This window comes from Colobus angolensis, unplaced genomic scaffold (assembly GCF_000951035.1).
Source record: "Colobus angolensis palliatus isolate OR3802 unplaced genomic scaffold, Cang.pa_1.0 Scaffold494, whole genome shotgun sequence".
Lineage (NCBI taxonomy): Eukaryota > Metazoa > Chordata > Mammalia > Primates > Cercopithecidae > Colobus > Colobus angolensis.
This window is the reverse complement of record NW_012118421.1, coordinates 516,458-533,348: the sequence shown is the minus strand read 5'-3', so window position 1 is coordinate 533,348 and position 16,891 is coordinate 516,458. Positions and strand designations below refer to the sequence as shown.

The window sequence follows — 16,891 nt, the reverse complement described above, 5'->3', positions numbered from 1 at the left end:
AAAAAATTCATACAATATGGGGGAAAAAAATGTAGAACTAGTAGCCATCTATTGCTCTAAAAAAATTTTTTTTGTTTTTTTTTTAAGACAGGGTCTCACCCTCTCCCCAAGTCTGGAGTGCAGTGGCACAATCATGGCTCACTGCACCCCTGAACTCTGGGGCTCAAGCAATCCTCCTGCCTCACCCTCCTCAGTAGCTGGGACTATAGATGTGCACCACCATGCCCAGCTAATTTTTGTATTTTTAGTAGAGACAGGATTACACCATGTTGGTCAGGCTGGTCTCAAACTCCTGACCTTGGGTGATTCACCCACCTCAGCCTCCCAAAGTGCTGGGATTACAGATGTGAGCCACTGCACCTGGCCTGCACCAGTTATTTTTACCAATTTTTTTTTTTTTTTTTTTTTTGTAGAGACTGGTTCTCACTGCATTGCCCAGGTTGGTCTCAAACTCCGGGCCTCAAGGAATCTTCCCACCTCCGCCTCCCAAAGCACTGTGATTACAGGCATGAGCCACTGCGCCTGGACTAAAATAATTTTTTAACAGCTCCTTTCTTTTTTTCTTCTACAACTGAGCCAATATATATATATATTTTAAGCTCTAAGATTTTCACCATAATTTGCATGATCAGCAATAAGATGAGGCAGGGGCAACCAACTATATTTACTACTTGAAAATAAAACTTTCACTAATTCAAAATTGCTCATAATCTAGGCAAGAATTGGGATACTCGGTCTTTGCAAAGGGAATTCCTTACACAACGAACAGTGTAGAAAAGAATATTTGTATGTGTGACTTTGCCAACACGATAGTGAAAGAAGAAAAACTTAGGCCCTTTCATCAACCAATCTGCAGTGAAATTTCACTCATCGCATCTTGGTTTTGGCATTTTTTGCAGGAATAGTACTAGCCTTCATATCTGCACTCGGAATTCTGTATATTCAGTAAAGTATACAATAAAAATAGGTCCTGACCAGGTGCACTGGCTTATATCTGTAATCCCAGTACTTTGTGAGGCCAAGGCGGGCAGATCACCTGAGGTCGGGAGTTCAAGATCAGGCTGACCAACATAGAGGAACCCTGTCTCTACCAAAAATACAAAATTAGCCAGGCGTAGTGGTGCATGCCTGTAATCCCAGCTACTCGGGACGCTGAGGCAAGAGAATCACTTGAACCCAGGAGGTGGAGGTTGCAGTGAACCAAGATCGTGTCATTGCACTCCAGCCTGGGCAACGAGAGTGAAACTCCTTCTCAAAAAAAAAAAAAAAAAAAAGTTCCTAAGAAAACTTAATAATCCTTTCATTAATATTTTAATACAGATGAATATTCCATAAAGACATGTTAAAAATATTCTGAAATATGTGTAGTGCTAATGTATTTTTATCCACTGAGTATAGAATCACAGCACAATCTTCATATACTTTTACCTTCACAAGTTCTTTAAATACAGCATGCTGAATCATTTTTCTTTTGTTAAGACCAGATGCCATCTCTTCAAGATCAATAGCAGACCTTTATGATGGTGGTTGGTGATTGGGATGGGGAGAAGAAAATCAGTTAAGAAACTCTAAGAAAAAAAAGCTTCTGCTCCAAAGAATGTACGACTATTCAGTCATTCATATTAATAGTCTTCCAATTAACATGCATGTAATTACTACAGACTCGTAAGTCTATATCATAAAGAGTTTTAGCCATGAAGTATTAGACACAAGACTTTGGTTTTCAAGGATTACACCTGAAAGTATAAATTTGTCCTAATATCACCACAAAGAACTAGTTTTATTTACTTTGCTTGCAGCTTATATATTTTATATATCTTTACAACAGAAATCAGGACTACTTTCTCTATTTCTTCTTCTTCTTTTTTGAGACAGAGTCTCACTCTGTGGGCCAGGCCAGAGTGCAGTGGCATGATCTCGGCTCACCAAGCTTAAGCAATTTTCCTGCCTCAGCCTCCCGAGTAGCTGGGTTTACAGGCGTATGCCACCATGCCTGGCTAATTTTTTGTATTTTTAGTAGAGACGGGGTTTCACCATGTTGGCCAGGCTGGTTTCCACCTCCTGACCTCATGTTCCTCCCGCCTCAGCCTCCCAAAGAGCTGGGATTACAGGCGTGAGCCACCACGCCTGGCTACTTTCTCTATTTCTAAATGCTTAAATGCTGGTAGTCCCACAACTAATCTCAGTCTAACAATACAAGAAGAAATATCTAAAGCATGATAAGGGATAAGATTCAAGCAGTTAACTCAGCTATCTGTATCGTTCTGTATGTCCTGCCAACTCAGTGCCTCTCCCAATGAATATGACAACTGAGACCACACACATTAATTCCTCAATCAAATATGAAACAGAGAAACCAAAAGGAGAACAAAAGAGAATACAGCTCTCCAATAATGGTTAATATCATCTTAAGCCTAAAAAGAATAAAATTGCAGTACTTTTCTATGAAGAACCTGAATTGTTAAAAGGCTTTATATATTAAAATACTATCAGTATTTAGTCTAATCCATCCAAATAAAAGACTAGTAAAATAGAAAAAAAAAATGTAATTAAATGAAAACCACATGTAGTTTATTCTTTGAACTATCATTATGGAAAAGTACTACACATGCTCTTGCTGAACATATGAGCTCCCACACAGCACTTTTCCAGTGCTGCAGAGCAGAAATGATTCCTGATATAGCAAACACTTCTAGTTAGCACTTCTTTCCTGTAAACTAAACTGTGCCTGTTTTTTACCTGATTAATTTAACTTACTTAACATTTTCTCTCAGTTGCTTCACTAGTTTAATATTAACATCTGCTTCCAACAAAGCGGTACAGACTTCTTTTAGCATAGCATTCAATACCTGAAAATAAAGAAATAAATGAAATTTAAAGTACCCAGTGTATAATTTAAGTTCCATAAAAACAATGGTTGATCAATTATATGACCATAGCTTAATAAAATAATACCACAATACTGGGTTCTTCAGTTAGTTCTGGAGAGAGAATTTTATTAAATGTTAAGTCATTTTGTCAAAATAAGAAACCCCATTTAGTTTTACACACCCAAGTATTAATTACCGCAATTTTATTCCTATGTAAAAGTAATTATAGGCCAGGCATGGTGGCTCACGCCTGTAATCCCAACACTTTGGGAGGCCGAGGTGGGCAGATCACTTGAGGTCAGGAGTTCAAGACCAGCCTGGCCAACATGGCGAAACTCCATCTCTACTAAAAATACAAAAATTAGCTGGGCATGGTGGCATGTGTCTGTAATCCCAGTTACTCAGGAGGCTGAGGCTGCAGTGAACCAAGATAGTGCCACTGCACTCCAGCCTGGGCGACAGAGTAAGATTTTGTCTCAAAGAAAAAAACAAACAAAAACAAAAACAAACCAAAAAACCACACACACACAAAGTAATAACAATAAAGACAATATTCAAGCCAAAAAAAGTTTCTACAAATAGATGTCGCCTTTGACGTTTTTTAAGTTACTGAAGAGCTCCTGTTGTTATTACATAGTGGTATGTAGTCACAATATTTGCTTTTCTTTTTTTCTGAAATGGAGTTTCGCTATTGTTGCGTAGGCTGGAGTACAATGGCATGATCTCGGCTCACTGCAACCTCCGCCTCCCGGATTCAAGCAAATCTCCTGCCTCAGCCTCCCTAGTAGCTGGGATTATAGGTGCCTGCCATCACGCCCAGCTAATTTTTTATATTTTCAGTAGAGACAGAGTTTCACTATGTTGGCCAGGTTGGTCTCAAACTCCTGACCTCAGGTGATCCACCCACCTCAGCCTCCCAGAGTGCTAGGATTACAGGTGTGAGCCACCACGCCTGGCTTAATATTTGCTTTTCTTAAAAACTGGACAACTATGGAAGTAAATGTGAAGTAAATGTGACAGAAGAAAGTTAGCCAGTCTTGTCACTTTTACGTAGAGCAGCAGAATACAGTTGGAAAGGCTACCCTCCATTAATAACTTATTTTCATCATATGTTTGTTGAATTGCAAGGCACTGTAGTTAAAAGGTCATAAAATTAAAAGTCTTAAGAAAAGATGAGGCTTTAGCCACTCATGTATATAAAGTGCTCACACACTAGAATGTAAGCTCTATGAGGGTAGGAATTTTAGTCTATTTTGTTCACCGCTGTATCTCTGGTGCCAGCAAAAATGTCTGCAAAAACATAGGCCCTCAAATATTTGTTGAATGAACTCTCTCCTTCACCTCACTTTGTATGCCCTACAAGGAGAGGCTTATCAATTTTCTCTATCCCTTATTAAAGGAGTCTGATAAAACTGGAAGTGATCTTTCACTAGAGGGCTTTCTCCTTGTTAATTAGCTAGCAGCACAGTATCAAGAACAGAGAAGCTGCCAATTTAAGCAACAGCTGTTACTCTACTTCCCACCAAGAACTCCTTCCCTGGTTTCCTTTCCTTTCTACTATAAACACAAAGAACATAAGGGCTACCCAACAGGGAAAACTGTTTGCAAAGTTGTTTTATTTATTCTGAAATACAAGACCAAAAATGATTTAAGTTATGACTTATTATTTAATAAGAAGTATTAGAAAAAGCCCTGTATGAGGAATTAGGAAAAAAAAGGTTCCAATCCTAGTTCTTCCAAATAATCACATGAAACTGACTTTCTGTTTCTGTTAAATAAGAGGCTGAACTAAATGATCTCTAAGATGGTCTCAAAATTATTTAATTCCATTAGCTTAGTGTTGAGATAAAATTCTACGTAAGAATTAGTTTTCTAACCTCCAAGTTAGAAAGTTCATTTGATACTTAAAACTATTTTCTATGGTAAATGCTATTTTCCTATTTTACACACTAAGGAATCTAAAGTTGAGTTGCCCAAATTTACATCGTACAGCTACTAAACAGCTACAGTGGGACTCTAAACAATGCCTTCTAACACCAAATTCAGTACTTTCCCATTGTTAATACAAAACATAAAGTATACTTGTGGACCATAGTCATCTTTTTCAATTAATAAACCATTAAGATACAATCTGTGGGGGACAAATGAAACAAAGAAATATCTTAAAACAATATAGCCAGGAAGAAAAGTATTTTAATATGATCTAAGGAGTGGCTTACAAAAATCTCCAAAAAACTGAAGATTTCGAAGAAAGTGAATCAAAACAGACAAGATGGAAATGCCAGCCTTTTACAAAAATGCTAAATAAAAGTCACAAAGAAAAGGACAGACAAACACGGCCTAGCCAAGAAGAAAGCAGGGTAACGAAATTTTAGGTCTTTATCAACAGAGAAAACAAAAGTACAGTTCCAGATTTAAGACACTTTCAAATGATAAAATATGTCATTTTTACATGTAAGTTAAGGTCAGTTTTGTTTTGGATTTTTTTTGGAAAATTCTTTATAGAAAGTTGAAGTAAATTTGAAGTTGTAGTTAATTTCTCAATAAAACACTACTTACTGAATCCACTTTTAGGTTTTTGTCTACAAGTATTAAGTCTACATCAAAATACATATACATACAGAGATTATTAATAAGCCATCTTCCCAATGCTAGTGATAATATACAATCATATATATTTCATACAATATTTTACATACCTCTTCATTGATAATGGTGGCATTGCTCAACGAGCGTAATGCTGATGTTATTTTTCTTCCAAGGTCTGCTAGAACCATCTTGACAGCTTTAAGAAGTACTTACGAAGAACTCTGGAGAGGAAAAAAAATTAAATGAAAATAATCAATTTGATTTCCCATGACTGAAGAGTTCTAAAGAGTATTTTAAGTTCAAATAACTCTAGTGTTTAGATACTGTAATTTCACCTTCCATAGCCTCAACCTGTGCTTAAATACAGTCATGTCATAAAGATAAAACTGCCACTTGGTTATGATGCCTTATATTCAAATACTTAATTGGAATCCTGTATATGAATCAGCAAATTTAACATGTCAAAAAATATACTTTCAGGAAATAACGATAAACTCACATTAAATATGTTCTTTTTTTGGCACAATACTTATGAACTGAATTATGTATCACGCACATTTTTAAATTAAAAGAGGAAAATAAGGTGAAATCTCCAGGAATATTGCCTAATTTCCCACACTAAAGGACTCTGCAAACTATTTTGATTCTTGCTCCCAAGCAAAAAAAAAGGAAAAAAGAAAAAAGTTTTAATAACTTTTCTAGTACAAAAAAAGCAACTGTTGAGCTATTAGCTGTATTAAAGCACTGTACTAAGTGATTCCACATACATTATTTCATTTTATTCTTCTAACCACAAAGGAAAGAGGTATATTATTTTACTCTTCTTTTTTTTTTTTTTTGAGACAGGGTCTCACTTACTCTGTCACCCAAGCTGGAGTGCAGTGGTGTGATCGCAGCTGACTGCAGGCTCAACTTCCTGGGAGCAGGCAATCCTCCTGCCTTAGACTCCCAAGTAGCTGGGACCACAGGTGCCTGCCACCATGCCCAGCTAATTTTTATTATTTGTAGAGATGCAGTCTCACTATACTGCCAAGGCTGGTTCTCTTCCTATTTTAAACCTGTTTCTGATTCCAGGAAAACTCTAACATAAGATAACGATTTAAGTTATCATTTATTATTAATAAGAATTACTAGAAAAAACCTGGATGAGTAATCAAAAATAAAATTCTAATCCTGGTTTTTCCAAAAAAGTTACATGCAACAGACTTTCTGTTTCAGTTAAGTAAGAGTCAAAAACCCTTTCCAGCTCTAAAATCTTACTATTTTATAAAGTATTATATATTAGATGTACTTACTACTTGTAAGGATGCAAGGGCTTATGGGTGATAAACAAGCAAATATGGTTTGTAGTCCCTGCCCTCAAGACGCTTATCTACTAGCTGGTAAGACAAGGCACATAAATGCACACTAAAATAAACACTAAGAGAGAATTCCTCCTGTTTGACTGCTTACTAACAGGGACATCAGCTTTTCTTGCCTTCAAACTGAAACACTGGTTCTTTATGGATCTCAAGCATTTGGATTAAAACTACATCAATGGCTCTGAGTTCTCAGGCCTTCAGATTCAGACTGGATCTACACCATGGGCTCTCCTGGGTCTCCAGCTTGCCAACTCATCCTACAGATCCTGAGATTTAAGTCTCCATAACGGCCTGAGCCAATTTCTTATAATAAATATCTATCTTGCAGTGAGCTGAGATCCGGCCACTGCACTCCAGCCTGGGCAACAGAGCGAGACTCCGTCTCAGAAATAAATAAATAAATATCTTTATATCTATCTCTCTATATATTTATATATATACACACACACATACACACACACACACACTTCATTGATTCTGCTTCTCTGGAACAAGAAAAAAAAAAAAAAAAGAAATAGGAAGAAAAAGGCCAGGTACAGTGGCTTAAGCCTGTAATGCCAGCACTTTGGGAGGCCAAGGAAGTAGGATCACTGGGATTCAGGAGTTGGAAACCAGCCTGGGCAACATAGCAGGACCTCATCTCTTAGAGAAAAAAAAAAAAAAAGGCCGGGCGCGGTGGCTCAAGCCTGTAATCCTAGCACTTTGGGAGGCCAAGACGGGTGGATCACGAGGTCAGGAGATCGAGACCATCCTGGCTAACACGATGAAACCCCGTTTCTACTAAAAGAAATACAAAAAACTAGCCGGGCGAGGTGGCGGGCGCCTGTAGTCCCAGCTACTTGGGAGGCTGAGGCAGGAGAATGGCGTAAACCCGGGAGACGGAGCTTGCAGTGAGCTGAGATTCGGGCACTGCACTCCAGGCTGGGTGACAGAGCGAGACCCCATCTCAAAAAATAAAAAAAATAAAAAAGTAGCCAGGCATGGCGGCATGTGCCTGTAGTCCCAGCTACTTGGGAGGCTGACGGGAGGATTGCTTGAGCCAAGGAGGTCATGATCACACTACTGCACTCCAACCTGGGTGACAGAGTGCGACTCTGTCTCCAAAAAAAAAAAAGAAAAAAGAAAAGGAAGAATTTTAGACTAAGGCAGAGGGTACAGGCTTTATTGGAAAGACTGAATATGAATTTGGTCCTGAAATAATAGTAGAATTTTAGTAAGTGGAAAAGACAAAAAGGAATTTGAGGAAGATGAAATAGCATAGTCAGAAATGGAGAGAGACAAATCTGGGACACACTTATGCCTTATATATGCACTGTACTTATGGATCACTGAGCATTATTTAGGGGACAGGAAACAAAATATTCAGGTCAGGACAGAGGAGTATACAGTTAGAAGGAAACCGAGATTTCAAAGGGCTCCAAAAACAAGGTCTGGGGAATATCAATTTTCCAATATGAACAATATTAACAGAAAAGTTAACTCTTCAAAACAACTGTTTTGGTAACCCTTCTGAGCTAATGTAGTCTAATTTAGTCAACCAAGATTATCCAGACTAGATCCCCTCTACAAAATACACAGGGGATTAAAAATAAGAGAAATAGGGCCGGGCATGGTGGCTAACACCTGTAATCCCAGCACTTTGGGAGGCTGAGGTGGGTGGATCATCTGAGGTCAGGAGTTCGAGACCACCCTGGCCAACATGGCAAAACCCCGTCTTAAAAATACAGAAAAAAAAAAAAAATTAGCTGGGCATGGTGGCAGGCACCTGTAATTCCAGCTACTCGGGAGGCTGAGGCAGGAGAAACGCTTGAAGATGGGAGGCAGAGGTTATAGTGAACTGAGATCGCACCATTGCACTCCAGCCTGGGCAACAAGGGTGAACATCCGTATTAAAAAAAAATAAATTTGGGGCTGGGTGCAGTGGCTCACGTTTGTAATCCCAGCACTTTGGGAGGCTGAGGCGGGCGGATCACCTGAGGTTGGGAGTTCGAGACCACCCTGACCAAAATGGAGAAACCCCATCTCCATTAAAAATACAAAATTAGCTGGGCATGGTGGCACATGCCTGTAATGCCAGCTACTTGGGAGGCTGAGACAGATGAATCACTTGAACCCGGGAAGTGGAGATTGCGGTAAGCCACAGATCGCACCATTGCACTCCAGCCTGGGCAACAAGAGCGAAATTCCGTCTCAATAAATAAATAAATAAATAAATTTTAAGACAAACAGGAAAATTAAGTAGCTGACTCATTCACCATAGAGAAAGCAAAGAGGTGAGAGGAATCAAAAAAAGGCAGGAAGGGAAAATGCATTCGAGGACCTATCGCTGGCAAACAGATATCCCAGGCTGAGCTACAAATTAAACACTACACTTTTACTCAAGTACAATTTGGTAATTTAGAACTTTAAAATAACTTACTACCAATACTTGATGAAATTGAAAAAAAATTGCTTACCATAAGATTTTTTTACAATTACATTGTTACTTAATCTGAGAGCCAATTACTTCATGGAAAAGATCCAGGACTTGTTTCTTATGCCATACCCATTACACAAAATAATTATTGATCTTTAAATTAATATTCTTCATTTAAGAAATAAGATTCAGATGTTTCAGTTCATATCCTTTACCGTGGTACTGGGAGTGATATAATCCTATTCATGACACCACAATTAACTTTTTTAGAGGTCACGTCATAAACAGATCATCCTTCATTTTAAAAAGCTACACTAGGCCAAGCATGGTGGCTTACGCCTGTAACCCCAGCACTCTGGGAGGCCGAGGTGGGCAGATTGCTTGAGGTTGGGAGTTTGAGACCAGTCTAGTCGACATGGTGAAATCCCATCTCTACAAAATATACAAAACTTGGCCAGGTATGGTGGTGCGCTCCAGTAGTCCCAACTACTCAGGAGGCTGTGGCAGGAGAATCACTTGAACCCGGGAAGTGGAGGTTGCAGTGAGCCGAGATCACATCATTGTACTCCAGCCTGGGAGACAGAGTGAGACTCCATCTCTAAATAAATAAGCTATACTAGTTAACTTTTTTGGAGGCAAACTCTAGGAAATATCTTTAATTTTTTAAATTAATTTATTTTAGATTCAGAGGGTACATGTGTATATTTCTTACATCAGTATACTGTGTAATGCTGGGGACTGGGCTTATACACGTATGACCCAAATATTGAACCTTGAACCCAAGACGTACTTTTTCAATCTTCAGTCTCCTCCCAAACTCCCCCATTTTGGAATGCTCTGTGTCTACTATTTTCTTCTTTATGTCCATGTGTACCTATGTTTAGCTCCCACTTATGAGTGAGAACATGAGATATTTGATTTTCTGTTTCTGAATTAGCTCTCTTAGGATAATGGCCTCCAGCTCCATCCATGTTGCTGCAAAAGACATGATTTCATTCTTTTTATGGCTGCCTAGTTAATTCTTAAATATAAATCTAACTTTCCATGTAAACTGGTTGTTTTAAATTAAAAAATTTTAAAAACTTCTGTGAGGTTTTCCAATACACTTTTCCTTCTGTAAGTAGTTACTGGCAGTATATTTTAAAACATTTTTGCCTTAAATTTAAAAACATATATAATTTATTATATAATACATGAATACATATAGTTTTAATATATAAAATAATAAAATCTGTCTGGGCAGTGGCTCATGCCTGTAATCCCAGCACTTTGGGAGGCCAAGGCGGGTGGATCATCTGAAGTCAGGAGTTCAAGACCAGCCTGGCCAACACGGCAAAACCCCATCTCTACTAAAAACACAAAAATTAGCCGTGGTTGGTGGCACATGCCCATAATCCCAGCTACTCGGGAGACTGAGGCAGGAGAATCGCTTGAACCAGGAGGTGGAGGTTGCAGTAAGCCGATATGGCGCCACTGCACTCCAGCCTGGGTGACAAGAGTGAAACTCCATCTCAAAAACACAAAACACAAAAACAATAAAATAAAATCTTGCATTTCAGTAGAGGAATAAGAACATCTTATAATACCTTTCATTTACAGTGTTTCCTCTACAATGTCCAAGGATGATGTGTTCCTGAAAACTCCATGTTAGAATTTTGCTTAAAATCTCAATACACACAGATGTAAAGTCCGCAGAATGGACTATAAGGCCCCCTCAACAAACACACACACACACACACACACACACACACACACGCATGAATGATTTTAATCATACTGACCTCCTTGCTATTGCTGTTACACATTTCCACCTCAGTGTCTTGGTACTAGCCGGCATGCTCTTCCTCTGCTTGACAACGTAACTCCCTCCCTCATTTCCTTCAGATTCGTCCAGATGCCATTACTCAATGAGGTCTTCCCTAATCACTTATTTGAAACTGCAACCCCCTTCCCTATATTTTTTCCTATTGTTCTATTATCAACTGACATATGGCTTATTTATATTATTTGTCATCTATAATCTCACTATTGAAATGTAAGCTACAGCTAGGCACGGTGGCTCACGCCTGTAATCCCAGTACTTTGGGAGGCCGAGGTGGGTGAATCTCCTGAGGTCAGGAGTTCGAGACCAGCCTGGCCAACATGGTGAAACCCTGTCTCTATTAAAAATACAAAAATTAGCCAGGCGTGGTGGCAGATGCCTGTAATCCCAGGTACTCAGAAGGCTGAGGCATGAGAATCGCTTGAACCCAGGAGGTGGAGCTTGCGGTGAGCCCAGATCGTGCCACTGCACTCCAGCCTGGGTGAAAGAGCAAAACTCCATCTCAACAAAAAAAAAAAAAGAAAGAAAGAAAAAAAAGAAATTTAACCTGCATAAGGGCAGGGATTTTTGCCTCTTTTGCTTTCCCCTGTGAGTTCACTGCTTTATCTATCCTCAGTCTTACATAGTAAATCCTTAATAAAAATGAACATTTTGAATGAATGAAATGAAGTATTTAAGGCCTTAGGGAAAAAGTGAGACCAAAGAGCTAAAGTCATGAAAGGCATTGCAAATACTTGTTAAAAGCCACCAAAATAAATCAATGAAGATAATACGATGAATCAAAAGAAAATCAATAACTTGGGTAATTTATACTGTACATTAAATATATCTATTTGTCATTACTTATAATTCTTCTTCAGAATTTCCCTGTCATGCATTTCCAACAAGATACTTAAAAATTAATCTCATCTTGTTCTAATATGTAAAGTGCAAAACATCTTTTGTATGTTAATAGCTAAACCTTAATCTCAGATTGGAGTAATCTACAATTCAAGGACACTCTCAAGATTCTCTTGCCTAACTAAAACGAATTTATAGAAATAAATCTGGATATGCTAGAATTTCACAAAAGAAGAATCTCTACTTAGATGGGGCTTTTAGAAAGGTAACAGATTAGCACACAGTACTTTCCTACAATTGAACATCTATTACCTCAATCCACTCTTACAACAATTTTACGATATAAGTAGGATAGGGAATAGAACAGCCATTCCCTGCCAAAAAAAGCAAAATGACTTCCCACAGTCCTTTGGCTAGAGTATGAATGATGCTTTAAATTATAGGGTTGAATATACCTGCTGGAAACTGCAAGGACAAATTTTGCTGCTATGCCATAATAGGAGAAATCATATTTTAATCATATTTAAAGATATATATTCCTCTTTGTGAAGGCATAATTGCAACATTCAGAAAGACATGATAAGTATCACTGCAATCAGAACAGTACATACAAGGACTGATCCTGGCTCGAGTTACAGGGTCTTCTAACTGGGGTCTGACTAGGATTTAGACAGTGAGCAATGGAAACAGGCTGAAGTTTGGAGTGTCCTAAGTAAGGTAAGCACAGGGCCAAGTATCACACTTACTGCTGCAGTGTGAAGTACTGGAAAGAGTATAGATTTTGGAGTCTGATAGACTTAGATTCAAATCCTAGCTCTGTTACATACTGGCTATGTTACTTTGGGCATTTACTTAATCTCTCTGAGCCTCACTTTCCTCACTTGCAAAATGGAGATAATACCATTACCAAGGTAGTTACCCTGAACGCCTGTTGTGAGGATTAAATGAGACAATATGTATAAAGCTGTCTTCAAAAACCTAGCAGATTAACTATTAACTTCCTTTCTTTTTTTAATGATACCGACTATCAATCTCTGTATTATCTGGAGTATAAGTAAGGTGGACATTTTCTGAACAATCTTACTAAAGTGTCTGTCCCATCATCCAGGAGCCACTCCTGGCATCTTTAAAATTTAGTGCCAATTACAACTGCCAGATTCTTATTCAACAGAAGCTGCAGTGTCCAAAAACCCATCTTTCTCTACATAAACAATTATAAATATTCATGTCAGATTTGTCTGATCTAAGATTATAAAACAGAGTCTAATGATCGGATATGTCAAATCCTATTACAACACAATCCCTACATAAAAGTTCTTTTTTTATTTTTTGAGATGGAGTTTCACTCTTGTTGCCCAGGATGGAGTGCAATAGGGCAATCTCAGCTCACTGCAACCTCCAAAGCAGCTGGGATTACAGGCGCTCGCCACCACACCCAGGTAATTTTTTGTATTTTTAGTAGAGACAGGGTTTCACCATGTTGGTCAGGCTGGTCTTGAACTACTGACCTCAGGTGATCCACCCGCCTCGGCCTCCCAAAGTGCTCAGATTATAGAGAGGCGTGAGCCACTGCACCTGGCCAAAAGTTCTTTCTTCTAAGTCCTTGTCAATGACTTTTTGAATCAATACTAGCCTCAAGAACTAAATATACTTAGAAAAATTACTTCTAAGTAGTATAATCAGCCTTCTGTATCTGGGGCTTCACAACCATGGATTCAACCAACCACAAATCAATATGTTCAGAAAAAAATTGTGTCTGTAGTGAACACGTACAGACTTTTCTTGTCATTATTTCCTAAACAATACAGTATAACAAGTATTTACTTAAGTATATAAATATGGTATAACAACTATTTACATTTTGTATTAGGTATTTATAGATGATCTAGAGATGCTTTAAAGTATATGGAAGGATGTGCGTAGGTTATAAGCAAATACTATGCCATTTTATATCAGGGACTTGAGCATCCTCTGATTTTGGTCCTGGAATCAATCCCCCCAAGATACCAAGGGACAACTGTATACTTTTCTATAAAGTAGTCAAAGGCTAATAACCAGTATTTGCTTTTCTGACTTTAATACTAAATATTTTTCTTAATTCTGCACAGCATATGTGTTCACAGTCTAGGACCACAGAAAAGTAAATTTAGTTAACAAAATGGCCTATAAGTATTATATTTAGTAAAAAAATATATATATAGACACACACACATATATATATATATTTTTTGAGATGGAGTCTCGCTCTGTCACCAGGCAGGAGTGCAGTGGCGTGATCTCAGCTCACTGCAACTTCCGCCTCCCAGGTTCAAGCAATTCTTCTGCCTCAGCCTCCCAAGTAGCTAGGACTACAGGTGCATGCCACTATGCCCACCTAATTTTTGTATTTTTAGTAGAGACGGGGTTTCACCATGTTGGCCAGGATGGTCTTGATCTCTTGACCTCGTGATCCGCCCGCCTCAGCCTCCCAAAGTGCTGGGATTACAGGCATGAGCCACTGCGCCCAGCTTAGTAAAATATATTTTAATGACTAACTTTACAATGTTAATTATGACTTTCAAATTTAGGAAGTGTTTTTCATGCTGAATCTACTTATTCCACAGGGAAATAATTCACCTTTATGTTCTGTGATTACAAAATGACGTACATTCATTGTAAAAGTTGAAACATTACAGAAATATTTAAGGTAGAAAATATAATTCCCCTAATTCTACCAGCTCCCATACCGTGGTAACAACCAATAACAATTTGGTATATATTAACATGGATTGTATTTTCTAGGTATATTAATTTAAGCAAGGTTTCCCAAGCTTTATGGTTTTGGGGGGATTAAAAAGGGGAGCAAAAATTAGGAAAATTATTTTGTAAATATGCTTGCTAATGCTAAAAACAGGCTTAAATGCAAAAGGCAGACTACAAAACTGTATATGGAGTATAATCCATATTTTGTTAAACACAGTCTAAAAACAAGTATTAAAAAATATTAGCGATCAGGGAATTGTAAATCAAAATCTTAATGAGATATCATCCAAATACTTGTACATGAATGGTCATAGCAGCACTATTCATAATAGCCAAAAAGTAGAAACAACCCAAGTATCCTTCAACTTATGAATGGATAAGTAAAATGTAGAATAAAATACAATGGGATATCAGTAGGCAATAAAAAGAAATGCAGTACTGAACACATGCTACGACATGGATTAATCTTCGAAACATAAGTGAAAAAACCCAGTCACAAAAGACCACATATTATAGTTCCATATGAATTGTTCAGAATATGCAAATCTATAGAGAAAGAAAGTGGATTAATAGTTGCTTAGGGCTCAGGAGATGGAGTAAAATAGGGAATGATTGCTAACAGGTATGGGGTTTCTTCATGGGATGATAAAAATGTATGAAAATTGATTATGGTGATGGTTGCACAACTTTGTAAATACGCTATAATCCTTTCAATTGTACATTTTAGGTGAACTGTGTAAGAATTATGTGTGTGTGTGCATATATACATATATATATATGTATTTTTTTTTTTTTTTTTTGAGACAGAGTCTCTCTGTTGCCCAGGCTAGAGTATAGTGGCACGATCTCGGCTCACTGCAACCTCTGTCTTCCGGGTTCAAGCAATTCTCTTACCTCAGCGTCCCGTGTAGCTGCGACTACAGGCGAGTGCCACAATGCCCAGCTAATTTTTTGTATTTTTAGTAGAGATGGGGTTTCACCTTGTTAACCAGGATAGTCTCGATCTCCTGACCTTGTGATCCGCCCGCCTCGGCCTCCCAAAGTGTTGGGACAGGCTTGAGCCATCCTGCCCAGCCAAGAATTATATTTTAATAAACTGTTAAAATAACATGTCATAGCTGGATGATGAGTAACTAACAACTTTTTTTTTTCTTCTGAGGCGGAGTCTCACTCTGTCACCCAGGCTGGAGTGCACAATCTCGGCTCACTGCAACCTCTGCCCTCTGAATTCAAGCGATTCTCCTGCCTCAGCCTCCCGAGTAGCTGGGATTACAGGCTCCTGCCACCGCACCCAGCTAATTTTTTGTATTTTTAGTAGAGATGTGTTTTCAACATCTTGGCCAGGCTGGTCTTGAACTCCTGACCTCGTGATCCACCTGCCTCGGCCTCCAAAAGTGCTGGGATTACAGGCGTGAACCACTGGGCCCAGTAATTTTTATTTTTCTTATACCTTTTTCTAATTTCCAATTTTTAGTAATGACTGAGATTATTATTAAGTCAAGGGAAAATTACTTTCCAAAGTGCTCCTTGTGAGAATTAGAGTGCAACTAGTCAACAGACTAGAGGTTGGGAAGGAGCTGCCACTTGTATTCATTTACTCATTCATTAAACACCTACTATGTAATCCAGAAATTGTCCCAGCATGACAGAAGTTCTAACTCCTAATCAAATATAACAGTTTAACACAAGACTTCAAAAGATAAATAATGCATCATACCACCTCTGCCTTAACTTAGCACCAAAGGTTATATTCAATTATATCAAGAAGTATCAAGCAACTTTCTCTTCATTAAAGTAACTGGTTTTCAAATTTTAAAACTCATTTTATGTAAATACCACAGCACCAATTCATAGTTTTGCAGCAAAAAAGGTATACCAAAAAAAGTCAATTAATAACAAGAGGTAATAACTCAAAACACCGGTAATCATTTCTTTACGATACTTTTTGGCTATGAGATCAACCATAAAAGAATCTTTACATAAAATGCTACCAAGAAGAAAATTAAAACGAAAATCAAAAGAATTCCTTGGAAATGGTTGGCCTTAATGTTGAAAAGAAAAAGGAAGAGTGAAAAATAAAAAAGGAAGAGGGATAAGAGGCATATGCTCAAGCCTTTCCCTTACATGGCACACAGAAGAAAATCAATTTTTAAAAAGCTAAATTTATGGTTATCTTACTGTAATCCTGTGGCAGGTCCAAAATTTCCAAATAGATGGGGTTAGAGGAGTAATCTGGAAGGAAGGCCTGAAG

The 16,891-nt window shown here is 38.1% G+C and overlaps 1 protein-coding gene across 3 annotated transcripts in view; it reads right to left on the bottom strand.

Annotated features, from left to right (window-relative positions):
* SRP54 (signal recognition particle 54kDa) overlaps positions 1-16,891 on the bottom strand; it is a 47,017-nt gene that overhangs the window by 28,580 nt on the left and 1,546 nt on the right. For 2 of the 3 annotated variants that reach the window (XM_011959455.1, XM_011959456.1), the window contains 3 exons: positions 5,570-5,680; positions 2,758-2,849; positions 1,429-1,513 (listed from right to left, as the gene is read on the bottom strand). In XM_011959455.1, coding sequence (XP_011814845.1) covers positions 1,429-1,513; positions 2,758-2,849; positions 5,570-5,647 — 255 coding nt within the window. In that variant the 5' untranslated portion in view covers positions 5,648-5,680. The remainder of the gene's footprint in view (positions 1-1,428; positions 1,514-2,757; positions 2,850-5,569; positions 5,681-16,891) is intronic. The other variant, XM_011959457.1, reaches the window with a different exon arrangement.